The 27,538-nt window shown below is 39.0% G+C and overlaps 1 protein-coding gene across 1 annotated transcript in view; it reads right to left on the bottom strand.

Moving 5' to 3' along the window:
- Positions 1-407: 407 nt before the first annotated feature.
- LOC131064425 (methylthioribose kinase) overlaps positions 408-27,538 on the bottom strand; it is a 36,073-nt gene continuing 8,942 nt past the window's right edge. The window contains exons 2-6 of the mRNA XM_057998565.1: positions 3,232-3,541; positions 2,853-3,027; positions 2,512-2,713; positions 1,325-1,539; positions 408-917 (exon numbers count right to left, since the gene is read on the bottom strand). Of these exons, the coding sequence (XP_057854548.1) occupies positions 752-917; positions 1,325-1,539; positions 2,512-2,713; positions 2,853-3,027; positions 3,232-3,541 (1,068 nt within the window). The 3' untranslated portion in view covers positions 408-751. The remainder of the gene's footprint in view (positions 918-1,324; positions 1,540-2,511; positions 2,714-2,852; positions 3,028-3,231; positions 3,542-27,538) is intronic.

Here is a 27,538-nt window from a genome sequence, read left to right on the forward strand (position 1 = left end):
CATAGGGGTAAACAAACCTTAAACCTAAATATGACATTCACTTAAAATGGTGCATGTTAAATTTGGTATCATAACACTCATTGAACATGCATCCAAATTATGATATCACAAGGCAAATTGTAAGGACATGGTTATTACATTGGGTTTACCAAAGCTATGATTAGGCAATATCTGCAACTAGTAAAAAAAGGGTGCCTTCAAGGGATGTGACAAAAAGATAAGACGACCAAATTGAAAGAATAGGGTCCACTAGCTTCCATTGACAAAGCAGCCCTAGACCACAAAATATGCCAGACCTGCTCAAAATCTGTGGTTTTGGCCTTCCTTTAAAATTTAACTTCTTACTTGCTTGTTTGCTTGCAAATGCTGAGATCATTGATCATTGTAGATAGAAACAAAATGACAGATTGATTTTCAATGGAACATTATTCATACCTTAGCAAAGCACTCAACTAAGCTTGGCTCTAGAATTGTGTATGAAGCACCGCATTATCCTAATATAGAGAAGTTTTTGTTTTCAGAGAAGCTTCCACAGTCAATTATAATTAACAGGTAAGCTTCTGGATTAAGTGTAACACTTGTTTTTAACACCATTATGTAACACTGGACTTTTGCGATGCTTAAAAATTCACTAGCATAAAATGCATCAGACTTGTCATATTTCTAATTCAGAATACCATTTTCTAGTGTATCTAAAGCGCTCTCTCTCTCTCTCTCTCTCTACCTACCTATATATATATGGAAACCCTAATCATTTTCCTTGAATAGCCTGCACAACTTGGCTGATTGTATCAAAGTTACGTCTTTCCTTCATAATCTTCTTTGCAAGATTGAGAGCTCGGCGCTCACATTCTGCTCTCTTGCTTGCATCTTGAATTGACTCAAAATCTTCTACATGAGCCACCCCTACAATTCGCCTGCACTCCAGAACACAATTTGTCAGATTCTTTTCTCCAAATGGGGATGACTGTGTGCAGTCTTTTACAATCACAAAGCTAAGGATTCTGAATGTAGAAAGTGAACTACAATATGGACTAGCTAAAATGAGCATGTGGAGCAGCAAAAACATGCTGTGAGAGTATAAACAATGTTGACAACTGGAAAGAAAAAAAAAATTTTGCAGAGAGATGCAAAATAGATTACACGTAGATGACAATATTACAGTAGAAACCCATATTGGCATTTATATCATGCATCTACCAAGATATAAATCTAGAAATATTACAAGTTTATTGTTGCTTTTTGAATTCCACCTCTCTAAGACTGACAAAACTTATGAAGCAAAATAATACAAGAATATAAATTTATGCATTGTTGCCTTAACCTGATCATTTTTGCTGCACCAAATCCAAGGCTGTCATGGAATAAGTCTTTCATGTACTTCTGCTGCACAATCAATTTGAGTTCGGGGGTATTGTATATAGCTTCTAGATAAGCATCTCCACAGTGTTCTGTGTTGTTATTCCATAATGCAATAAACTTTGCTTCAAAAAGGTTCCATGTTTCTTGTATGCATCTGAGAATCCACTGTTTATAGCCCTGAAAAATCATTATCACATAGAATTCGATTCCTCAGCACATAGAATAGCATACTTAGAACCCCTTAATGTGGATCAGAAGGCATGATATGGAGTATAAATGAGTATCAACTGAACTTCAATCAGTTTGCTAAAGATATTTAAAACAGTGGATAACCTAATTCTTTAAAAACAAAAAATAATTAGAACAGAAGCCCAATTATGTGCCTAACATGTCTGGATGCAAGCTAAAGTTTAACTTTGCAATGCCCATGTTCCATGGTGTTGGGTTATGTCAAATGTGCACATAAATTACATATATGTAAAAGATAGAATGAAAATATTAATTAAAGAGCCAGAGTCGTACACAGCAACATTGACAGGATCAAGGAAGCAAAACAATTTTCAAAAGGTTAAAAAAGATTCAATGAAAATAGAAAAAATAGATGTGACAATATCTATATATTTAATTGCTAAATCATTCCTAATATAGCTTCATTGTTTTTCTGCAGATATATTTCTCGCTTTCAAAATCACATCATTGTTAAGCTTAGCATTTCTAACTTTCTCCCTTTTTTACCATCTATATACATTTTGTGCAGAGAAATCCTTAAATTCACCAATTCTCTTCTAAGGTTTATCTAGGGTTCATTTTGAGAAAGCTTCAGCATGCAAACTTTAACCGTGGATCCCAACCCAAAACCGGGTGAGACTCAAAACCCAACACGTACTTTTTTGTTTAGGGGTTAGAGCTCTAAATTACATATTGTTATACATTTTGACAAAGCTATGAAAATAAATACAAAAAATTCAAAAACCAAAAAGTTAAAGATGGGCAAACAGCAGCTACAACATTTCAAGGTTTTCTGTTTAGGACTGTCTTCATCTGCTGTTCTTAGTTCAAGGAAAAATATAGAATTTTTTATTTCTATAGCAGCTGCACACAAGAATAGAAGGAAGCAGCAACAAACAATATATTGAATTTTATACTTGCCTCACGCTCATTTGCATATCTGCTATGTCCATCTTGTGAAAAATATGCTAGAATTAAGTTCCCAAGAAAGGCACCTATGTCAAAACCCATAGGTCCATAGAAGCCAAACTCTGGATCTATAACTTGAGTTGAGTCACTTGTTACCATAATTGATCCAGTATGTAAGTCTCCATGAATAAGTGCTTGTGTTCTTTCACAAAACCTATGTAAAAGATGTAATAGATGCTTAGTGATATAGCCAACATTTGAGAAAGTGAAGGTAAAGAGCTAAAGAAAGCCAAGTTGCATTTCAAACAGCATAGAAAGCACAGTTTTCTAGAATAGAAAAAGTAAAACAATACTTTGATTTCAATTCAGCAATTTCCAGCTTCAACTGATTATCTTCCCGTACAGCCTTAACATCTTCATCAAGATAAGGAGAAGTCCAACGACTGATTGGGGATATCATATAGGGATCTGAAAATATAACCTGCTCTGTAAGCCTACACATCTCCACATTGTTGCAGAATCGAGCAACTGTACACAAAATGCAAGTACAAAAAATTAGGAATAAGCTAAACTAACCATAGAATGAAATTCACTATACCTATCTATATACATATACTCTGAAGAATTTTTATTTCTAAGTATCCACCCAAACACATAAAGTATTAAAAAATGCAATCCACATACAGAATGAAACTAAATAACCACAGCACTAACAAGAGAAAAATAATTTACCTGCAGCCTTGTGCTCTGTAGTAGAAAGATACAGAAGAGAGGTGTGGAAAAGAGTTTTGGAAATATAATCTGATATATGCTCTGCCAAATATGGGTACTCGGTGCCAGCGATCAGGCCTTTGCGCAGAATGATGTGTGGAGGCTCCACATAGCGCATAGCAATTATGGCCATTGTAGAATCAAAATGATACACTTCTGGGACATGTTTTGGGCACAATTGACCATGCTCTTTCAGAATAGAAGCCTCAAAATATGCACGTTCCTTTGTCATTGACCATGACTCCCCTAGGCAGCGAATATAAGGTACCGCCTACCCAACACAATAAACCATGCCATCAATTGCATTTTTTTACTCTAGAGAGTCATAGACATGCATTGGTACAATGTATCTAAAAATGTCCCAAAAACATACACTAAGTTTAAACCAAGGGTTGATCATTCAAAAACATTTAGTAATATAGTACAAAGGTTCCCTACCTACAAGGAGCTTTACATAATTGTTCGATCCATAAAGCAATGACAACACCTAAAATAAACCAAGGAAAATATCAGACTTATATACACCTCTTCCAGTTCTGACCAGATGATATGCAAATCTATCAGCTTGGATTTCTTACCTAGATTGCCAATGAAAACAAATCAGCCTAACTCTATTTTGCCCTTGTTGATCATTTCTTAAAAATGGCGATCATGGCTGCAAGCAAGAAGACAATTAGCACACCTAAAATAACCAAACTCTTCTTTTAACATGTTTGGGTACACTTTAGGGTTATCCTCTCCAATGTATGTATCTAATTGAGATCCAAGGTTTGTTAATCACTTATGGCAAGCTTTGTGGGAAACATTAGAACACATGGTTGGGTAGGTCAACATCATATCATACTAAAACTAATGGGCAAATTTAAACCAAAAATTACACAATTGTTCAATTGCTGTGAATCTACAACAATGCTCATTATCAGACATGGGATAATATAATATATTTAACATGCCTACAATAGGGCTGATTGATGACTGTACAGGGCATTGTGGGTTCCAAACATGTCATGACTTCCAATCTTTGTACCTCTTAACATTGCTTTCTGCATCCCCATAGTTATAGAAATTAATATTCAAGCCAAGAAATCGGACAAAGCGAAGAAGTCTCTCTAGTAAATCCAACAATTGCATGACCAAGTTCAACAGATTTTAAGTCCAACAATATAAGTACAAGGAATGCCATGATTCTTATCCAACTTCCAAGACTTTTTCGATTGATGACAGAGTTTGGTTGCAGATACAAGAGATATTTCAAGGTCTTCACCACAAGCTCAAACCACTGGTATATGGTCTGTAAACCAGAATGTGTCCTATTAGTTAGAATGCAGTCATTGAAAACCCACCTCCATAGTTGGCATGTGTCCAGTATTTCAATAATAAGCTTCTCAATCAAACACAACCCCTTTGCTCAAGAGTTCCACAATCCAACATCCATCAAATTTGGATCATGCACATTTCAGTCCAAAAAAAATAAGATGAACCCATCAATGTTACATCCACTCACACTTGACATGGTCATCAATGGTTGTTCTAAGTTGCTAAAATGGGCAATATGCAAATGAAGCAAAGTGGTACAGTTGTTTGCAACTCCAAGTTCAATTTCAGCAATTGGCCATCCACGCATCAAGGAGCATTGTGTTTCAAGAAAGGGATAATGAGCTAAGACAAGTGCTTAAAGTTGGGTTCACACCTCCCCAAGGCATCTTTGCATCTGTCATAGCTGAATTCACACCTTAAGCAACATTCAACTGTTGTGCTACACAACGTCACACAAGATTGAGGTACATTGCATAAGCACACCATTTGAGTGAGCTCATCAAGCACTACCAGATCAGTACTTGGCGACACTAAAATCCAGCTGTTCATGAGTGAATTTTGTAGCTTGCATACCATTGTGTAACATTACATTACACCAGTGTGATGCACGGGAACATCCCCGGGGATTCAGGTGACATCCCAACATCCCAAATGTCCCAAGGTCTGGGAAATTTGGAGGGGAGGCCCCCTTTTTACAGGACCAGAAAACCTGTTCCATCAGCTGCATAAAAATTTTAAAAGGTAGTTTTTAAGGGAAAAAATGCTAAAAGTGTTGATTTTTAACTAGGAAGAAAAATATATTATCGGATTCCAATTGCCATTAAGGCAACATTGGAATCCAATGTAAGGCTGGGCCCCTTGTTCACCCTACACATTAAAAGGAAACATGTGCTCCTTCCTCAATAGGGCCGACCCTATTTACATTCATCTAGCGTGGAAAAGCTAAAAGGAAATTGGCGCCAATATAAAATTAAGCCGACTCAAATAAGGTTAAGGTGGCATATAAGTAAAGGACCTTTTGAAGCATTCAAATTACTCTCATTCACTTACAAATCATTTCATGCGAATTGTATATCTGCTTAATGCGAAATCTGGAAGATTGAAGAAGGAATATATGCTAATCATATCTGCCATTGAAGGTGCTAACATCAAGTGCAATACCATCATAAAGGAGTGTGAATTGCTCTAGATTCAAGGCGCTAAGGTTGCAGACCTGTTTCAAGCAAAAGTGCAGACTTAAGATGCACTAAAAGTGCAGATCTAGTGCAAACAAGAGTACGGACCTGATTGCTGGTTGGTGTGCTAAAGGGGCAGACCTAATGTTTATGAAAGTGCAGACTTGTTTGAAGATTTCATCAGCCCTAAGAGTGAACATCTCAGACCTCTTCAAGTACTTGAGATAGTGTTGTCATCAGAATATTGAATATAATCCATAATCAGATCTGAGGATCTTTTCTGGCTGGGTTTTTCCTCCTAGGAGGTTTTCCCAGGGTAATTGTGTTTTGTTCTTAGTTTGTTCATTTCTATGTTATGCCTAAATCTAGAAATCTTTAAATTTTACAGCAAACAATCTAGTTAGAAACTAAATTCTGATTTCTGAGTTTTATATTAATCTGAAAGTATAAAACTTAACAAAAAGAAACTTAAAAGGGGGAGGATTTGTCATCGCAAATGCAGCACATGTATTTACATTTTAAGATTTTGACTGTTTGTAATTTTTTAAAGTTTTTTTAATAGCCATCCAAAAAATCTGGGAAAAAAATTGGCACCCTCAAACCTTGTCCCCATGTCCCCACGTTCCTCTCTTGGAAACTTGGACAAACACAGCATAACGCACAATGTGATGTTAGCTCCATGTCCACTCTTGAACAAGCTCTTGTGACATTGGAGTCTACGCTGGCTTTCCAAATGAAATTCACCTTCCAAGTCAAGAAACAATTTAGCAAGCTGAGCAATTGGTAGATAGATGGGTTCTTATCATCACTTGTCTTCTTATAACATATTATACTATAATTGGTTTGGATACTTTGAGTTCAGATCAAGTAGAAAAACATGAGAATCGGTTGAAATTGCTAGAGCACAACTCCAAGGTTGAATTTAACCATCATAATGATGAGAAACTTTCTCTCATTTGAGACAAGACTTGTAATGGTGAAGTTGTTGCTTGTGCTTCAGGAATTGGAAAAATGTTTCAAATTGTTGATATCATTCATGAAGACAAGGCCCCTACATTCCAGATTAGTTCATCCACTACTCTTTTACATAGTAAATTTATATTTGTCCGTTACAATTATGGCAATCTTCTTGCATTGAAAAAAAGAGATATGGTGTGAGGACTTTCCTCCATGTAGATAACAAACATTCTTTTCGCCAATTGTTTTGCTGAGAAGCAGCATTAGGCTCTTCTCTTTGCTGTAAAAACACGAGCCTCTAGTCCCTTGGAGTTGGTGCACACTAATCTATGAGAAACTATGACACCCACTCATAATAATGCCTAGCATTTTCTACTTTGTCTAGATGACAGTCCAGAAAATGTGGATCTATTGTTTGACTCACAAAGATCAAGCTTTTGAGAAATTCAAAGCATTTTGAGTCCTTGCATAAAGGTCTTCCAGTCACTCTCTCAGAGCCCCACCCTCAGATTGAGGGAAAAAATTTACTAGTAAGGAGTTTTCACACTACCTACAAGAACATGGGATCAAAAGATAGTTGGCCATTGCCTAATTGCCTTAACAAAATGGTGTTGCAGAAAGGCATAATTATACTATTGTGGAAATGGTGTGATGTATGTTAAAGGATGTTGATTTGTTTCCTGCTTTCTGAGCTGACGCAATTCATACAGTTATGTAATTGTTGAATTAAGTGCCCACCAAAGTGATTCAAAATATAACACCTGAAGAAGCATGACTGAGAAAAAGCCCTCCATTTCAAATCTCGAATGTTGTAGTTTATGGCTTTCATGCATGTTCCCAAGGTGCAAAGGTCAAAGTTGGATGGCAAATCCTCGAATTGTATTTTTCTTGGGTACAGTTTATAGTTGTAGGAATATCAGCTTATGGATACAATGACAAAGAAGTACATCAACAAGGATATTTTTGATGAGGAAAAAGGATACAGCACCTCTTCTTCACCATCACTTGTCAATGCTCAAATACCAAGAATTATTGAACTAACAGATGAGGAACTCGATGAAGAAGCACAAGAAGAGGTTTTGTTTCCAATGTAGATCAGTTTTCACTTCTACCTCCATCTCAATTCCCATCTTGTGTGCACAAAAAAGATCCCTAAGTCTCATATCCCCTTTTTCCATAAGATTAGTGGATGTTCCTCAAGCATATTTTCCATTTTCATGGGCTTGGGAAAATAAATTAGGGAAATGACTTAGAAACAATTTGGTGTGTCCTATCGTATGTGCACCCAAATTATAGGTCCTTTCGGCATCCTGTAATCAAGCTTTATTCCTTACATGTTGTCCAAGCATGCATGTGCAGAGCTCCTTGAAGAGAAAAAAAAAAAGAGATTTCAATTTGTACTTTAGAGGGAAAGTAAGTGCTCAATTGCCTATTTAAACCTAAGTCAAAGTTGAGCAACATCATCCTGTTTTTTATAATATTATTTGTTTGTCATTGGATATTGGAGAACAAAAACTCCTTGATCCCCACAACCTGTTAGTGGACAAAAATCCCTATCCAGCATTAAGCAATTCCACTCACGGATTGCATTTAAGCTTCATTGGTTTTCCTTTCGGGTGGCTCCTGTCCACACCTGTTTTTCTGAGTTAGATGGCTCTCTCTTAGCGCCTAGGGATTGTAATTCTGTGTTGGCTTTTGCAGCACTCCCTTTGCTGTGAATTTGTTATACTTCTGATAATAATATTTCTGTTATTGTTCTGGCAGCTAAATTGATTATAAGTGTGATCTTCAGGTGTAATAAGAGGAATAAACAATTATTGCACATTGGTGTTCATTTGCAAGGGTTTACAATTCATTTCTACATATTCTGTTAATCTTTTTATCTTTTAGGATGGACCTAATTTGAAATAAGATCTAATCATTTGTATCCTGTTGACGCAGGGGCGTCCCGAAAGAACCCAGACCGGACCCAATTCCAGTAGCACGCAAGCCTTTGTGCAAATCATTCCCAGTGATTGGAATCAGTATTTAAACACATTATGAGGCATGGGAGAGCAGCAGCAGAGTTGGGGAGTGTAGCTAGGGAGTAGTAGATAGGGGAAGGGTGATCCAAAAGACTTCTATTTCACCGTTTTCATTGTAATAAGCCCATGGCAGCCTATGAGCTTGCATGTGGGGCCAACGGGCTGAATGTAAGGAACATGTGAAGGCTTGCGGGCATGTTGTCGATCTATTTTCATCAATAAAGTTGCTGTTTCATCCTGCATTCAATTGTGTGTTGTGTTTTGGTATTTGTTTGGCTGCAAGGTTGGATAGTCCATTCTGGACCCTCTAACCTTGACTGCATCACCCATGGAGTGAAATCAAATTGAAATATTCAACATCCCTAATCGGAGATATTACACCAAGTGGTATTATACCGCAATGAAGGATGCAAAGGTAGATAGAATTGCAGATATGTCTAACATTAGGCTGAAGACTCACAAAAGTCTTTTAAGGAAGTCAATTTGGCTCTAATGTGCACAATTATTTAGAGTTATAACTAAAAACAATATAGCAAGCTCTTTAGTCACCACCTTGGAAAGATGCCATGGATGCAAAATGTCAAGCATTACTAAGGAACAACACATGGGAACTTGTTTGATCTTCCACCAAAGAAGAAGCTATTGGACATAAATGGGTTTTCAAAATCAAATAACAAGTAGACAATAGCGTCAACAAGTACAAAGTCTGAATTGTGGCTAAGGGTTGTGCTCAAAAGGAAGATATTGACTATGATTTAACATTTGCCACCGCAACAAAGATCAAGACTATCTAATTCTTTTTGGCAATGTGTTGACGTGTATTTTGTACACAATCATACACAGAATAAAATACCCAAGGGTACCTTATCCTCTCTTGAATAAAGCCTCTGATTGCTGAAGATGTCGCAAAAAAGGATCAATCAGGGTGACTCCAATGTTCTTTTATGTAGGGTCTCTACGTGTGGATAAGCACCAGTGGTCATTGTGATTGCTGTTTCATCAAGGGGCCTTACGTATCCGAATTGCAGGAACAAGATTTCTCTAAACTAACAAGTTCTCAAAAAGATCAAAAGGTAGAGTTTACAAGGGATAAATTCTAATCTAATCCTAAGAATGACTTAATGTAGGCTTAGACTTGGCAAGATTCTACCAACTTCAATATTGCCATGAAATAACAACTCAACTGAAATTGATGCGATCTTCTAAGGTAACAAATGATCTTTCAATTCGTCAAGGATCATAGACACTACCACAAAGGCACATATCCAAATCTTAATGACGATTGAAGGTTTAAGTAATTCAAATCTCTCCAGTTGACCACACAAGGCGTTCCTACAATCAGTAAGAAGCTAGTGGTTTGGAACGTGAATCTCACCAAAGATCAAGCCCAACACTTAGTCCTTCAAACTTAAATACTACTTCGATTGAGAATGATTCAAGAAAACAAACAACCATGAAGATAGCCACAAGAATTGCAATAAAACACCATAACTTCAATATTTTATTGATCTCAAAGCCAAAATAGACAACAATTGCTTGAAATTCCTTCTTCAAAGCTCAATCTTGCTACAAATACTTTCTTCTCTCAAAAGCTCTAAACTTCTAACTATTTCTTATTGCTCTCTCTTTCTAATTTACAAAATGAAAATGAGTGAGGGTATTTATAGCATCCTCAATTACAATGAACAGCCCAGATCAAAAGAAGATCAACGGCTGAGATTCTGACACCTAAACCCTAATTAGGGTTTTATTACAAAAGTTCCCCTTTTATTGAACAATATTAAATGCATAGCCAAATATTTAATTTGGCACAAAAACCTAGGAAACATAGACCAATGATAATTAAGGTGCCATGTCATCTATAACAACCTCTCTTCTAGAATCTTATTCCCTTTCCAGTGCTCTTTCTTAGTATATGCAATGAATCTAGACACGATTCCTTCGATCTCAGCAATTGGAATCTCGGGAAGATTCCTCATTCGTTCTTCCAAGTGGATGACTTGATCGAAAGCCTTGAGAAGAGCTGCATCCCATCCAGGCTCGAGTTCTTTGTTCTTCTCAATTAGGAGCATGGTGGCAAACATCTGATCCCGTTGCTCATCTGTAATAACATTCTCATCTTTGCAAAAGATGACCTTGACTCTTTCTTCTAATTCTTGAAGATCCACATCTGTCTCAACCTCGATCCTCCTGCCAAGAATAGTACACAACACTTCAAACACCTTGTCCTGGATCGGATGGATAATCTCCTCAACTTGATTGCATTTGTTACTGATGTCCTCAAAAAGAACTTCCTTCATCTGGAGTAAAGTTGACCATTGGAGTAAACTATGGGGTCCTCCATCCATTATCTTCTCTTGTGCTAGGATCTTCCTTGACGTTTGTCTGATTACTTGCAGGACAGGAATGATAACATCTCTAGTATGGGCAAAGGCGGCTACAGTTATCATTAGGTTGTGGATGATCTCAAGAACCTGGATAGCTCGGTGGATGGTCTGCATCATCCTTGTTGCGAATTCAACAGCAACTGTATGGGATTTGTCAATCCAAGAGCTCATAAGCTGGACCAAACTCTTGACTCTCTTTGCTTCACCAACTGATTCAATGGGAAGTGCCTGCACAGGAGATATTGCTGGATCCTGACGCCCCAAAGGCTGATTGAGATGGCTAAAGTAGCCTCTCCATGCACCGACCTCTCTCTCAAGCTTTCTATTTTTCTCCATTTCTTCCCTAAGCTTGTCTTTTAGCGCTTCAAACGAATCGGTTGCCTCATCCAATGTTTGCTCAGTCGTGAGTGGACCAAGCTCAAATGTTTCTACATCATATTCCTCTGCGAGGATTTCACCTTCATATTTGTCTACTGCTGGTGTAGCTATCTGCAATTTCCTGGATCCTGTCTCATCTCTGATCATCTTAGACATCTTAGGGGCTTTCTTCTTTTCTATCACTTCCTGAGAATTTCCAACAAGGCTTTCTAAATCAATCACATTATCTTCGTCCTCAATCACAATCACCCTTGTTAGTCTCTCCTTCAACCAATCTGGAATGGATGACCTCGTCTCCCTAACTTGTATCTCTTTAGGCAATGTCTCTTCTTCTCGGAGGGGAGATGTCACTTCGTCATCATCCTTGTCTTCATGTAGCTCATTGACCTGGAGAGATCGACTTGATGAACGTTGAGGTGCCTGTCCTTCTTCATATTTATCGTTCTGTACCATTGATTCCATAGATTCCTCCATTTCAAGTGTCCTCTTCTCTTGTCGAGAAGATGTGTCGGATGAACGATCTCGATTGGCTTCTTGCTTCTTCTTGGAGGATTCTCTTTTCTCAGGTCTCTCTTTCCTCTTCGAGCCTCTCGGATGGGGATTACCTTCACTTGCACTGGTTCGGAGGTTACCTTCACTTGTGTTTCTGGGATGAGGATTACCTTCACTTACACTGGTTCCTCCTTCCCCTGGCCTTTCCTCCAAAGTGAAAGTCATTTGTACGTTCTGTTCTCTCAACTTTTGATGCTGCACATCAACCCATCTGCGAGTACAAGACAAAACTGGAGCCATCAAAGCATCTAGATCCAAAATCTCAGGCTCGTTCCAATCTATCCTCACTGCTTTGTTTTCTCGGTCATAAGATGATTGGAGATGTCTGCCACTGTCCTGAGCTTGATCGGCCACTCTGTAAATTTTGCATTTCCTGATGAAATCCAAAGGCAATCTGGAATGCATCTTTCTCTTTACTTCAAAATCATCTGAGAGATTCATCCAAAAATCTTCTACCTGAGATTCATGTTTGTATTTTCTACCGACTGTCTCCTCTATATACCCATAAGGATCAAAACTCTCTCTCAAGGCGAAGAACGAAAATGAATATAAGGCCAACTCCCTTTCTGCATCATCCATGGCTGGAACATTAGGACATACCTCAACTGAATTTCCTAGTATGATCGGCACAGGAATTCCATTTCCATGCCGGTGTCTGAATGCCTTTGCATAAGCTGCCAATTGTCTAGTCACCTCAAGTAACACTATTCTGTCCGTCGGATATCTCGGCAACATGTAGGGAGGTGAAGGACATCCATGAACTCTAATATAAGTAAATTTCTGAAATTGGATGAACCATGCACCATACCTCTTTACAAACTCTTGTGCGTCTTGAGATAGCTGATTGTGAATCCCGCCTTGCAATGTCCTGGTGATGTTCATTGTGAAGGTATCATTGACTAACTTGTAGTCACCTCCTGGTGGATGATGCAAATGAACATAGGAATCACAAACTCTGACTTCCCCGGGCCCTCTTCCAATCACTCCTCTGTGAGGTAGCCCTGCCTATTCAAAACTCCTGATCAAGGCATATATGATGTATGAACTCATGTGGAAGGACTTGGTAGCCTTCAGTCTTCTTAACTGCACGTCCAAGCAATGGCTAATCATTCTAGCCCAATGAATTGTTCCTTTTCCTTGAACTATCACTTGGATGAAGTAGAACATCCACTTCTCAAAATAGAAGGCTTGAGGAGCTCCTGAGACTCGGTTGAGCAATGTTATCAAATCTCTATACTCCTCCTGGAAGTCGATCCTATGTGGTGTGTTTGGAATCTTGCTCAGGCGAGGACGACTCTTGAGTAACCAATTCTTGTTGATGATGCTCAAGCAAGTGTCTGGATCATCTTCGTACATGGACCTGGCTCCTTCTAAGCTTTTGTAAATCATATCTCTATGCTCCGGAAGATGGAGAGCCTCACTTATAGCCTCCTCTGAAAGGTAAGCCAAAGTGTTTCCTTCTTTGGACACGATCGATCTGGATTGTGGGTCATAATGGCGAGCACACTCGATCATCAACTCATGGCACTGGATTGCTGGAGGGAAGCCGGCCGCCTTAATAATGCCACTTTCAATTATTCTCCTTGCGACAGGTGATGGCTTGCCAATGTAAGGGACCTCTCGAAACTTCTTCACACTAAAGTTTCCCAAGTTGGTATCTCCAATGTTGCTCCACTTCGACACGATCTTGGTCTCCAATTCTTCATTCTTCTAATCTTCCTTCATAAGGGCTGGACGACTGGTGGATGCTCCTGTCTTTGGGGTCGCCATCGTGACACCTACACCACATTTCATAATGAGTGATAGATTTTACAATGTAGAAATATAGACTAGATTAAAGTTTGAATTTAGGAAACTTCATGATAAATCTTTGAATTATCATTTCCTAAATATAACGATGCAATTTGGAATTCAAGATTCAAAATTCAAAATTCAAGATTAAGGCTAGGACGATTCAAAATTCAAAATTTGGACAAGGGAGATCTTGCCATACCTCTCTTGAGAACTAACTCTAAAAAAAAGGCAAAATTAGGAAATTCGCTAGGCAAAATGAAGATCGAAGTCCTCTAGCAAATGCGCCTCCTTCATCAACTTCCCCACCCTTGGGGTCTTCAACGCTTTGAGGGAGAATTCGCCCCACGTCCAACAAAATTCGCACTTCTCCTTGGATGAGATTTCGCTCCTTCTATTGCTTCTCCAAATCGCATTTAAACAATGATTGAATGATGGATTAAAACGCTATAACATACCTCCCTTATATAGGCGCTCATGCATTGCAATCCCCATAGGCCGACTTGGAAAATAAACAAAAAAATAAACAAAATTTAAATAACAGGAGAGGCCGACTTTTGTAAAAACATTAAAATAGTATCCCCAAGCGCTCCATTTTTAAATTTAATTTAATAATAATTAAATTTAAATGCCTTTGTAATTAATAATTTCGATTTTTTAAAGGCTTAAATTTATTATTAAATGTCCATGCGCTATTTTTAAATGCCATTTTAATTAAATATTTCAAGTTTTATCGAATTTTAGCATTTAATGCAATTCAAAAAAATGTTGGCGCCTAAACATGGGAGGAATAAGGGATGTCTATTAACATCGCTCTGGTCCCTGGGAGAGGGACAGGAGCGCCCCTTCATTTTAGTCTTCCATCTTTCATTCTTTTTTTTTTTGAAACTTCATCCTCGATGTTTGAAATGGCATTTTCGCTTGGAATCTTGGGTTTGATTCATGTGATCTTTGGAAGGGGCAAACCTTGGAACATTTTCGCCTTGGTCCCTGAGAGAGGGACAGGAGCGATTTTCACATTTAGCCTTGGTTCTCGTCTTTTCCAATCGCCAATTCATGTTGCAAGGCAATCGATGATCTTCTTTGTTTGCTTTATGCGTGCCAAACTTGTTTCTTCAATATCAAATGAGCTCTTCCAAGGATATTCGCCCTGGTCCTTCAGTGAAGGACAGGAGCGATTTTTGCTTTTGAGCTTAAAATTGTCGACTTTTGACGTTAACTCCTTGTTCATCGTCTTCCTAAAGACATTTTGGACCTTGCAAGACTTCACCTTGACGTGGTTTTGGAAGGAAATGACTGATTCTATAGAAATCGCCCTGGTCCTCCAGTGAAGGACAGGAGCGATCTTTAATCCATGGCACAAATCCTTAATCATATCAATATCAAATCATCCTCAAGGCGTAAAATGTTGTTCCTTAATCCATCTCGAGTCCTGCAAACGAAAGTAGCACTCCAAAATGTTAGGCAATAAGGCAAATTTGAAGATTTTGCTCTGGTCCCTGGGTGAGGGACAGGAGCGCCTTAGCCAATTCCATCAAGTTCTTGTGGTCTTTGCAACTTCATTTTCCCTTGAAGCTTTTCAAATATCATCTTCATATTGTGCCTTGGCCTGGATTCGACCACAGTTGGAAGGGAAACTTGATAATGCATTTTTCGCCCTGGTCCCTGGGTGAGGGGAAACTTGATAATGCATTTTTCGCCCTGGTCCCTGGGTGAGGGACAGGAGCGCCTTGGCCAAAATAGGCTCCACTTGTGTTTTGCAAACTTTCGAAATTATCTTCAATGGAGCTATTATGCCTTCCTTTACTCATCTCAAATGTAAAACTTGCTTCACCCTTGCTAAAAACTTGTCTTTTGAGAAAATCGCTCTGGTCCCTGGGAGAGGGACAGGAGCTTCCTTTAAAATCGCCTTGGTCCCTGAGAGAGGGACAGGAGCGCCTTAGCCAATTTGGATCGATTTTCTCCATTGTGGTCCATTCAAGTTATATTCAACGGATAAAACACACTTTCCTTGTTCTTCTCAAATCGCGAAATCATTCAAATCTTGCAAGGATAAGGCGAACTTGGAATTCAAGCTCCGGTCCTTCAGTGAGGGACAGGAGCGATTTTTGTCATCTTAGCATATTTCCTTGCTAGTTGGTCGCTCAAATTATATTCAATGGACAAAACATGTCCTTCTTGATCTCTTCCAATCATAAAATTGTCCTGGTCTTGCAAGGACAGTGCAAATTTGGAAATCAAGCTCCGGTCCTTCAGTGAGGGACGGGAGCGATTTTTGTCTTAAAGGTCAAATCTTCAATCTTTCATTGCCAACGACCAAGTCTGGGTACTCCTTTATGCTCATTTCATCCTTCGTCGCGTCCTTGATGTTTCAGTTCGATCAAATGAGGCCCAAAATGATCTAGATGAGCCATTTCGCCCTGGTCCTTCAGCAAGGGACAGGAGCGATTTGGCTTTAAACCTTAAAAACTTGTCATTTTGAGTCTTCAAAATCTTCAAAATCTTCAATTCACGCTCGATTGTCTCTCCTGGCGACCCTGCAAAAAGCAAATAAAACAAGTCAATAACCAAAATGCACAAAATATCATTTTCGCCCTGGTCCCTGGGAGAGGGACAGGAGCGATTTTGCCCTTTTGGAGTTAAAATATCAAAATCTAGGTCTTCAGATCACTTCATCATGCAGGGCTAGGTCGTCTCAAAGGCCAGGAATTGGTTACCTTACTTCCAAAATTTGGTCAAAATTCACCCAGACAAAATGCATAATTTAATCATCAAAATGCCATCACTTACACCTAACTTGAATTTGCCCTCAAAATCTTGACTGGACTCAACCTGAGACATACTTGACCTCCTGGCAGGCTCATCCTATTTCAAAATTGCAATCTACGCGAGGATGCTCAATAATCTTTCAAAATTGGACTGGACTTCGGCTTGAAAACATCAAAAGGAAACCCTAAGGCTTAACCCTAGTCCAGACGACTCACTCACTTAATCAAAACCCTAAAAGCAGAGAGAAGAACAGGTAAAACAAAAGCAAAAAAGAGGGGGTCCCCGTTCTAATGGGGTGATGTGTGAAATGGTCACAACACAATGGCAATACAATCTGGTTGGAAAGTTCATCAAATGGATGTCAAGAGTGTCTTTCTTAACGAAAATCTCAAAGAAGAGGTCTACATGACTCAACCTAAGGTGTGTACTACACCTAGCCAGTAGCAAAACGTGTGTAGGCTCGTGAAATCCTTTTATGATCTAATGCAAGCTCCCACACTTAGGTACATCAAGATCGATGAGCATCTCCTTCAACATGGATTCACCAAGAATCTATAAGACCTTAATCTCTAACCCAAAGAGCAATGGGGAAAATATGTGATTTTGATTGTATATGTCAACAATTTGATCATCACAGGGAGTTTTCCACAGATGATTGCAACAACAAAGAATGATCTCAAACAATCAATTGATATGACAAATCTCGATCTGCTGCATTATTGTCTTCGACCTAATGTATTGCAATAGAAGAACAGATTTTTATCTCTCCAATGAAATATGCCAAGACATTGTTTGAGAAATTCAAGATGGAAGATTGCAAGCCTATGTCAAACCCCATGGAGACAAGATTGCAACTTTCCCACAATGATCCATCACCTCAATTGAATGCTACTATTGATTGGGAGTCTCATTTACCTAATCTACACAAGTTCCAATATCAACTATGTTGTTAGCTATCTCTCTTGAGTTTATGTAGGAATCTACAGTTACCTGTTGGAAAGCAACAAAGCATGTTTTGATATACATCCATGGTACAGCAAAATATGGCCTAGAATTAAAAAAACAACGAATTTTTCTTTGCAAAAATACACAAATGCGAACTATGAAAGTTCTATGAACGACAAGAAGTCTACTTTATGCTTCGTTTTCCTTTTGGGGTGTATTTCCATCTCATGAGGAAGCAAAAAGCAAATCATTGTTGTTCACTCTTCCACAAAGGCAGTGTATTGCATAATAGGTGGAGATGTCTATAAGGAAATATGGTTACATCTCATTTTGACAAGCAAGGTTGTTCCTAAGTGGTGCAGGGGCATCCCCTTGCGTTCTTGTTTTCTTTCTCTGTGTTTTATTTTCCTTTCAGTTTTGGGTTCAGTTGTGTTTGTTTTTGTTCCTGTCACAACTGAGACAGGAAGACCTGAAGTGACTAGAAGTTGCGACCGAGTAGTAACCAACAATTTCAATTGCCCACGGTGGTAGTTGGTTGCCAAGGCCATGGGGGTGGTCGTTAACCAACCACCTTCTGCCTATTTGAAGCACTTGGCCGATGAATCAGGGGTCGGTTGTGAAAGGAAAAAGAAGGGGTCAAAGGATAGAACCTGACCAAGGGAAATCTGGCAGCGCTCGACTGATGGAATTGAAGGATCGCCTTGTGGATGTTCAAGCGATAGAAATCTAAATGTAGTCTTGTGTCTGCAACATAAGATAAATCGACTTCTGTGGAGGTTGAGTTTCTGTGTAAAGACTGTGGAATTAACATGTTTTTGTAATTGTGACATTGTCAACATTTAAATAGTTTTGAACATTGATTGCTGTTGGCCTCAAACTATTGTTCTGCTGTCCTGATGCTAACACTCATGAGGGTGCATTTCTGAACGCAATGGTAGATTAAGCAATGTCTGAATCACTTGTATATGTTGATATCTTTAGTGTTGAATCTCTTTAAAGGAAGTGTTTCTTGTCTAAGAATTAGTTATGTTCCTGTCTCGGTTTGATCAGCAAGGTTGTTGCCATCATAGTGGTATCAGAGCCTAAAGAGATTGGGCTTGAGTTGTGCAGACAGAATGCCTCCAAGGAGAATGGGCAGAGGTGGAGCCCGAGGAAGAGGCATAAGAGATCCTGGTGAAAGAATTCAAGAAATGTTGCAGCATTTGATGGCTCGAATGGATAACATAGAAAGGGCACAAAGAAGATGAACCCCTGAAGATGATGTGAGTGAAAACGAAGAGGAAGAGCAAGAACAGGAAGGGAATGAGGAAGCACATGAAGAACCTGAAAGGTTTGAGGAGAGACTATTGAGGACAATATTGAATGTGGGTTCCAAACCCAAGATAGAGGTCCCTACATATTCGGGAAGCCCCAATGGTTAAGATTTGATTGATTGGATCAATGACTTAGATAAGCATTTCGAGTATGAGGGAGTGGTAGAGGAAAGGAGAGTTAAGTTTGCTTGCACCAGATTGAAAGGCCACGCTACTATGTGGTGGGAATTGTCCAATCTGGGAGAAAAAGGAATAATAAAGAGAAGATTAGTTTGTGGAATTGAATGGTTACAAAACTGAAGGCCAAGTTCCTTCCTGGAGACTATCAAGCAAACCTTTTCAAAAGATTGTAGAATTTGAAGCAGGACATGTCAGTCAAAGACTACACTGAAGAATTTTATAAGTTGGTGATTTGGTCTGGCCATAGTCAGGAAGATATGGAGAAAAAAGCCCAAGAATGGCCTGAAGTATAGTTTGCAAGATGAACTAAGTCTTGTGTCCCCTAGAAGCCTTGAAGAGGCTTATCAACTTGCCTTAAAAGCAGACGAGAAATTGCAGCGAAAACAAAGTCAGCAAGAGAAGAAGAGAGGAAGAGGTTTTAGAGGAAGGGGACGACAATATAGTAGAGGACAACAACACCATCAAGGTGAAGAGGTTGGAAGTAGTAGTGGGACAGCCAACAATGATAGAGGAGGCTATCAAAATAAAGGTGGAAGATCCTATGGATGAGGAGGTTCACAAGGTAGAGGAAGAGGATTCACTAGAAAATGTTTCGAGTGCAACCAAATTGGGCACAAGAGTTGGGAATGTGCTGAGCCTTCTCAAGGAGGGCATATGAAGTTTGAAAGGAGCAATCAAATTGTCCATGCTGATCAAGAAAGTGTGGGTTCACCTGTTCCCCATAAAGAGGAGCCAGAATTAGGAGAGTCATTATTATTGAAGAGAGTATTATTGAAGCCCCAAAAAGAAAACCAAGAACCCATTCAAAGGAGAGCCTTATTCAAAACCAAGTGTAAGTCCAAAGGTAAATGTTGTAGATTGATTATTGATAGTGGTAGTACGGATACCATTGTTGCAGTAGAGATGGTAGATAAGTTAGACCTTAGGAGGATCAAGCATTCTCCCTATAAGGTATATGTTATCATAAAAGCTTGCACACTTGCTGAGCTATCAACTCAGCAACCTTGTGAAACATTGAAACAACCCCGAAATGTGGGACCTTGTGCAAGGGGGTTGAATCTCCGGAGAAGGCCGGCTTCCTTCTCAATCCAGGTGCAGGTGTTGAACCAACTCAACACTTAAAAACTAATTCCTAAGCCTATCCTAACAACTTGCAGAGGAAAAGGAAGAGAGAATTGCTTAAAATGAAAGGAGGTGATGCACCAAGAAGAGATTGTTTCTCTCCCTACCGAAATGACACAAGTAATTAACTGAAACACCCTGAAGATGCACAACTTTCAGTTGTATGAGTAACCCCAATGCATAGATGAAAGTTAGAATCCACTGAATGCCAAGAGGGGAGAAGGATTCCCACAGTCACACTCAGAAAACCAGTTAACACAACATATATGAAGAGAAAGAGCCACAACATGCACCTATGATGAAGGTAAGAAAGCATAAACAACATACATAGATTGAAAGAAGGCAAGAATAGTGTTTTTTAATTAACTATAAGGCCAAAAGCCAATCTTACAGTTGCAGAAAATGCAAAAATTACAAGTCTTCAAAAGAAGAAAAGAGCATAAGAAAGCTCAAGGCAACAGGGAGAGAACCCTTTACAATGAGGCTTAACAACCTTATATAGAAAAATGGGTTACAATGGTGATCATGACCCCTGCATGTCAGTCTGGAAGTGCAGGGAAGTACATGCACCTGACTTGTACATACAAGCAACCTAGCCATACCTCCAAAGGCAATACTGAGGAAGATAGATGACTGACCTTCCAAAGTCAGTCATGACATAAGTCACCCAGCATGGCCCCGTACCTCCCTTGATGGAAATCCTGCCAAAAACATTAAATGCACCCTTGTGGCTCCACAAAAACAAGTGCATAAGTCACCAAAACTGTCGGAGCATTTAAAGCCTTGAGTGTCAATCACGCCATCCGGAAGTGTTGCAAGCCAGAAGCAAGTTTGGAAAACTTCGAGGACCGGAGTCACCGTAGTTGGGGAACTTTGGGGTCCGGGGTCACCGTAGTTGGACAGGGAACTTCGGAACCAGGGGGTTCCGGAGTTCCGGGGTAACTTTGGAGACCGGAGTCACCGTAGTTGAGGAACTTCGAGGACCAGGGTCACCGTAGTTGGGGAACTTCGGAGACTGGAGTCACCATAGTTGGACAAGGAACTTCGGAACCTGGGGGTTCCGGAGTTCCGGGGTTGAAGGTTAAGGAACTTGGGAACCTAGGGGTTCCAGAGTTCCGAGGGAGGAGAACAGAAGAAAAGCTAAGGGAAGGAAGGGAACTTCGGAAACCTAGAGTTCCGAAGTTTTGGAGCAGGAAAGAGACTCGGAACCTCGAGGTTCTGGAGTTCCGGAGAAGAGAAAGAGAAGGCCAAGGAACTTCCGACAAGGCAACACTTCAAAACATGATTTCACCGCTTTTCTCCTTGATCAACTGGGCAGTGCTGGTCCATGGAACATATCTCTGATAGGTTCTCACTGATAGACTAAGGGTGTCATAAAATGACAACAGTATCATGGTTACAAAATGGACATCAATTGTTAGTAAATGAGCAAGCTTATGTTGATTTTCAGATTGGAAGTTATAAAGATAATGTGTTATGTGATATAATGCCTATGGATGTGTGCCATGTATTGCTTGGAAGACTGGGACATTTGACAGGAAGGCAATGCACAATGGAAGGGAGAACACCTACACAATTGAGAAAGATGGAGTGAAACATACTTTGATGCCAATGAAGGAGCAAGAAGCAGGCAACAACAATAGTAGCAGCAGCAAGGTAATGTTGGTAAGTGGTAAGGAATTCATCCATGAAATGAAGAATGAAGGAGTAGGATTTGCTTTGGTTCTTAAACCTAGACAAGTGTTTACTACCAAGAAACTTGATAATTTACCTCCTAAAGTGCAAGGTATTTTGAATGAGCATTTGGGAATTGTTGCAGCTGATTTGCCTAGTGAGTTGCCACCTATGAGAAGCATTAGCCAACACATGGATTTGATCCCAGGAGCTAGCCTACCAAACAAGGTAGCCTATAGGTTGACACCTATGGAAAATGAAGAGATAAGGAAGCAAGAGGAGGATCTCTTGAAGAAGGGTTTGATAAGGAAAAGCCTAAGTCCTTGTGTTGTTCCTACGGTGCTTGTACCAAAGAAAGGAGGAGACTGGCGTATGTGCACTGGTTCAAGGGCCATAAATAAGATTACTATAAGATATAGGTTTCCCATTCCTAGAATGGAAGATTTAATGGATTGCTTAAATGGTGCTAAGTATTTTTCTAAGATAGACTTGAAAAGTGGCTACCACCAAATAAGAATCAGACTGGGGGATGAATGGAAGACAGCCTTTAAGACTAGTGATGGTTTGTATGAATGGCTGGTTATGCCTTTTGGATTGTCCAATGCACCCAACACTTTTATGAGAATAATGAATGAGGTGTTGAAACCATTCCTTGGTAAGTTCATGATTGTATATTTGGATGATATTCTGGTGTTTAGCAGGTGTAAAGAAGAGCATTTAGAGCATTTGAGGCAAGTATTGAGGAGGCTACATGAGGAGAAGTTGCAAATAAATCTCAAGAAGTGTGTCTTTTTGCAGACCGAACTGATTTACTTGGGCTTTGTGGTGTCCAAGAATGGACTAAAGATGGATAAGGAAAAAGTTCAAGCCAGACTTGATTGGCCCACACCAAAAAGTGTAATGGAGGTAAGGAGTTTTCATGGGTTAGCAAGTTTTTACAAAAAATTCATAAGAAATAGCAGTCATGTTGTTGCTCCTATTTGAGACTATTAAGGGGAATAAGAGGCATTTTGAATGGACTAGGAAGGCTGAAGAAAGTTTTAAATTTCTTGAACAAAGGGTAAGTGAGCAACCCATTCTTGCTTTGCCTGATTTTGACAAAGTGTTTCAAGTGGAGTGTGATGCAAGTGGATTAACTATTGGGGCAGTCCTAAGTCAAGAAGGTAAACCTGTAGCATACTTTAGTGAGAAACTAAATGAGGTTAAAAGGAAGTGTTCATCTTATGATTTGAAATTTTATGCTTTGGTTCAGTCCTTAAAGAAATGGAGACATTATTTGCTTCCAAAAGAATTCATTGTGTATACAGATAATCATGCTCTACAGTTTATTAACAGCCAACACAAGTTGAATCAAAGACATGCTAAGTGGGTTGAATATCTCCAAAGTTTTAACTTTGTTTTGAAACATAAAAGTGGGCAAATGAATAAAGTTGTTGATGCTCTAAGTCGAAAGAATTTGTTGCTTTGTGAAATGCAAACTAAGAGTGTGGCTTATGAAAGTTTGAAGGAGTTGTGTGCAGATGATGCGGATTTTAAGGAAGCATTCGCAGCTTGTGGTGATCCTATTTGCAGGAATCAAGAGCCATGGGTGGACTATATGATTTAGGAAGGTTTGTTGTTCAAGAGGAACAAGTTGTGCGTACCTAGAGGATCCATGAGAGACAATTTGTTGCAGGAAAAGCATTGTGGCAGCCTTGTTGGTCATTTTGGACAAGACAAGACTTATTTGCAGTTGAGTACTCATTATTACTGGCTTAAGATGCAAGCGGATGTCAAGAGATATGTAGAAAGGTGTAGAATTTGTCAATATGCAAAGGGAAATAGACAAAATGTTGGATTGTATCAACCACTACCGGTTCAATCTAGGCCTTTGGACTCAACAAGTATGGATTTTGTTTTGGGTTTGCCTCGAACTCAAAGGGGCAATGATTCGATTTTTGTTATTGTGGATAGATTTTCAAAGATGGTTCATTTTATACCCTGCTGTTAGGCCCAATATGGAAAGCTAATGTACTGAGAGGGGAGGGGTGAATCAGTACTCCAAAACCTTTTCTTCAATAATAACCTTACTGTTATGCATAAACAGAATAGTTCAGTAACATAAAATAAAGTTAAAACAAACAGATAACAATCATACATGATTCACTCCATAACACATATATTTTGGTTACGCAGAAACTCTTGGTTAGAGAGAAAAACTGCGGTGGGGATGGCACCCATAACTTCACTACTACAATAATAAAGATTGCTCGGTTAGAGCTACATTTAGATATTTCTGATAGCTTACCCTATTAGGAGTAACAAGATTTGTTAGATCTACCTTGATAAAGGATTTTACAGCATTAATCTGAATGTTGCACCTGGTTAGAGGATTTACAATTTATAGACTTGGTTAGAGTCTTTTACCCTGTTAAAAGTTTCTCTTTCAACTTCACAATATTACAATAAAATCATTACAAATATCTGCAACTTTACATCTGAAATGTTATAGCAGATTCTATGTGCTCAGAATAAGATTACCTTGCTTATAGCATACCTCGGTAACCCATATTGTAACTTGGTAAACCCTTTTGTTTACTCTGTTCTTCGACTATTCTCTGATAACCTTCTCGGTGACCTCTCTGTGTCTCTGTAACAATCTTCCTTCATACATACACGCACACACACATACATACATCCTTTTTTTTTCCTCTTCCCATGCTGTATATATAGATCTCTTAAAACGGTGATCTAATTCATTGCTTCGATCTTACAAACAAGATTCCTCGAATGAATAACTAAACAAAAAGATTTCATTGGTTAGATTGACCTTGCAATCATACACAATCTTCTAGTGCAATTTCCAATGTAATAACAGTTAGATGTGCCTCGATCTTGTAACACGTTTTCATGTGCATGTCCAGGTTCAATGTATCTGGTAACACGTTTCACTCGGTGAATATCAACTCGGTGTGTTAACTTTACTGCTCGGTAGCCATAAAAAGATACTCAGTAAATAGCTCGGTGAATACTGCGTTCTGTGACTGTTTTCTTCTGTAACCGACTACACTGTTCATACCGACTTCTCTGTGTGTACCAACTGCATGATTCGGTAATGCTAACCGACTAGAATATATAGTATGACTTTGAATATAAAAACTAATGGCAATTTGATAAGTAGTAACAATCTCCCCTTTTGACATTAGTTGAGATGTTTGACAAAAACTACTTTCAAAGTCATAACTCAAAAATCTATATACTTTGCAAAATGACTACACTTGACAATATATACAATAGTCAATGAAATAGTATATGCAGATATACTCCCCTTATCATTATTCTGTACATAACTCGGATTTTGCATGCTCGGTTCTATTCTGTTCTTGTGTGCTCTGCTTGCTCTGTATATTCTGCTCGGTATACCCCCCTTGTATACAATACTCAAAACTGTGTTACCAAAAACTGTATCACTCTCCAAATATAGTATTACTCCCCCTTTGTCTGGTATTACTCCCCCCATGTAGTATTATAATATTACTCCCCCTTTTTGACAAACATCAAAAACTTAATTTCCATCCGGGGGCGGTAACTGATCAAAAATAGATTTATACTTGTTCCGGGCATTGGTGAGGGCGACTGAGAGTGAATCCTTTACACTTTCCATTAATGAATTTTGTGCTTGAATATCAGCTAATAGTGATATTAAGCCATCAAGAGTGCTTCCCTCTTGTGTAGTTGATAGGCGTGTAGCTCTGTTGATCTGTTCCTGTACTGATGAGAGATGAGGAAGGAATAATGTCTGAAGGGTCATTATATCCATCCTGATTTTATGCTCTTCATTCCTGAGTTCTAACTGTTGAGCCATGAGCTGTTGAAGCTTGGTATAAAAATTCTAAACTGAATTAGGCTCGGTGGTCAACTTAGTTGAGAGATCGGTGATCTCTTTCTCAATTGCATCAATTTTATTCTTGATATCTTTAATGAATAAGGAAAATGTACAAAGTTTCTGAAATAAATAAAGAATATGTTTGAGTTGAGGGGACAACTCAGCAATGAATTTGACAAGCTTTACTTTTCCTATAGCTAGAGCTTTTTGTACCTCTTCAATCATCTTTGTTGTAAGCTCTTTATCCTTTAGCTTGCTTAAGTACTCAGATGCATCAACTCCAGATGTTTCTATTTGAGTAAGGAGTTCATCCAGTTGAATGTGGATGGCTGCATCGGTTGACACTGTTGCTAAAGGTAGCATTTCTGTTAGTAGTGTCTTGACCTTCTGTAGTACTTTATTCTTCTTTTGAATAGCCAATTGTTTTTCCTGTTCGGCCTTTGCTTTGCATAGTTCACCGAAATCGGTAAGTGCTTGCCCTTTTAATTTTGAGATATCCACATTGGGCAACACTATCGGTTTAGTCAAATCAATTTTGAAACTATGCTTTCTCACCTTCTTCTCTTTTCCTTTGGTCAGTTGCACTAAGACAAGTGCTTGTGAGGCTTGCTAACCCTCGGTAGGTTGCTCAGTAGATGCAACACTTTGGTTGGTTCCTGTAGTCGTTGTAGTGTCCTTGGGTGTCTCGGTGCTAGGGGTCTCAACTGTAACATTTGTAGTGCTTGACGGTGCTTGAGACGTCTGATCTTTGGTTGTATCTTCTGCTGCTTCAGACTTGTGACCTTCGGTGCCTTGATCTGTGTCCTTAGGAGCTTCGGTTGAGACAGGTGGCTTCACCGGCAGATAAGGCTGAACTTGTTCTAAAACAGATTCACTAGATACAAGTTTTGCATAGGTAGTGCCTTCAATCATTTCCTGCTCCGGTGCTTCTTCATCCATGACATCTTCATCAATTTGAATAGTGTCAGCCGGGTCTAGACCTTGCTCGGTGACATCAGGATCTTGCTCGGTGACATCAACAATTTCAACTTGAGATTGTTCACCGACATCCTTTAGTTTGAAGATTTCCTGCCACTTGGCTTTTGTCTCATTTTCCACATCAATGTATAGCCCATTCATCAATTTTAAGGCTCTTTGTTTGACAAGAAATTTAGAATTGTATGTGGTCAAATGCTCCTTGACTTTTGCTACAGACATATCAGGGAATAGATGGACTAGACTTCTTTCTCTTATTTGTCTCTCTGAATCCATTGCATATTTCCATCTGTTATCAATATGTAAGTATAATTCACTCGGAAGTGACTTTACTAGTTCTAATGGAGCTAGCCGAAACTTTAGAAGTGTGCAGATGACAGCTTCTTCAATTTGTCGCTTCTCATCATTATTCCTAGTCTCATACTTAACATATCTAAATCCTGCAAATCCACCATATTCTTTAAGATTGGCACAAAAATTTTCAACACCATGAATATTTACCTTTTTGCTTTTTACAATCTGAAATTTGTTTGCATCATCAAATTCTGTATCACTAGTCTCTTTTGCCAAAATGAGTCTCCGAGTAGATTTCTTATAGGTCTTGGTTACCTTGGGTACAGTAACACTCTTTTGTTTCTTACTCGATGATGCAGCTGATGCTCTAGTGTTGGGTCTCTTTGTTGGTGGAGTTGGTAGGGCCTTTGAAATGTCCTGTTTCTTTCTTTTCAAAACTTTACCCTTAGGCAACTCGGTACTTAATGTTATTGCTGCCTCTTGAGCTTCTGATTCCTCTTCGGTAATGGCAAGAGTGCCTTTGACAGGTGTAGAGGAGGATTCTTCTCCG

This window comes from Cryptomeria japonica, chromosome 5 (genome assembly GCF_030272615.1).
Source record: "Cryptomeria japonica chromosome 5, Sugi_1.0, whole genome shotgun sequence".
NCBI classification, from domain to species: domain Eukaryota; kingdom Viridiplantae; phylum Streptophyta; class Pinopsida; order Cupressales; family Cupressaceae; genus Cryptomeria; species Cryptomeria japonica.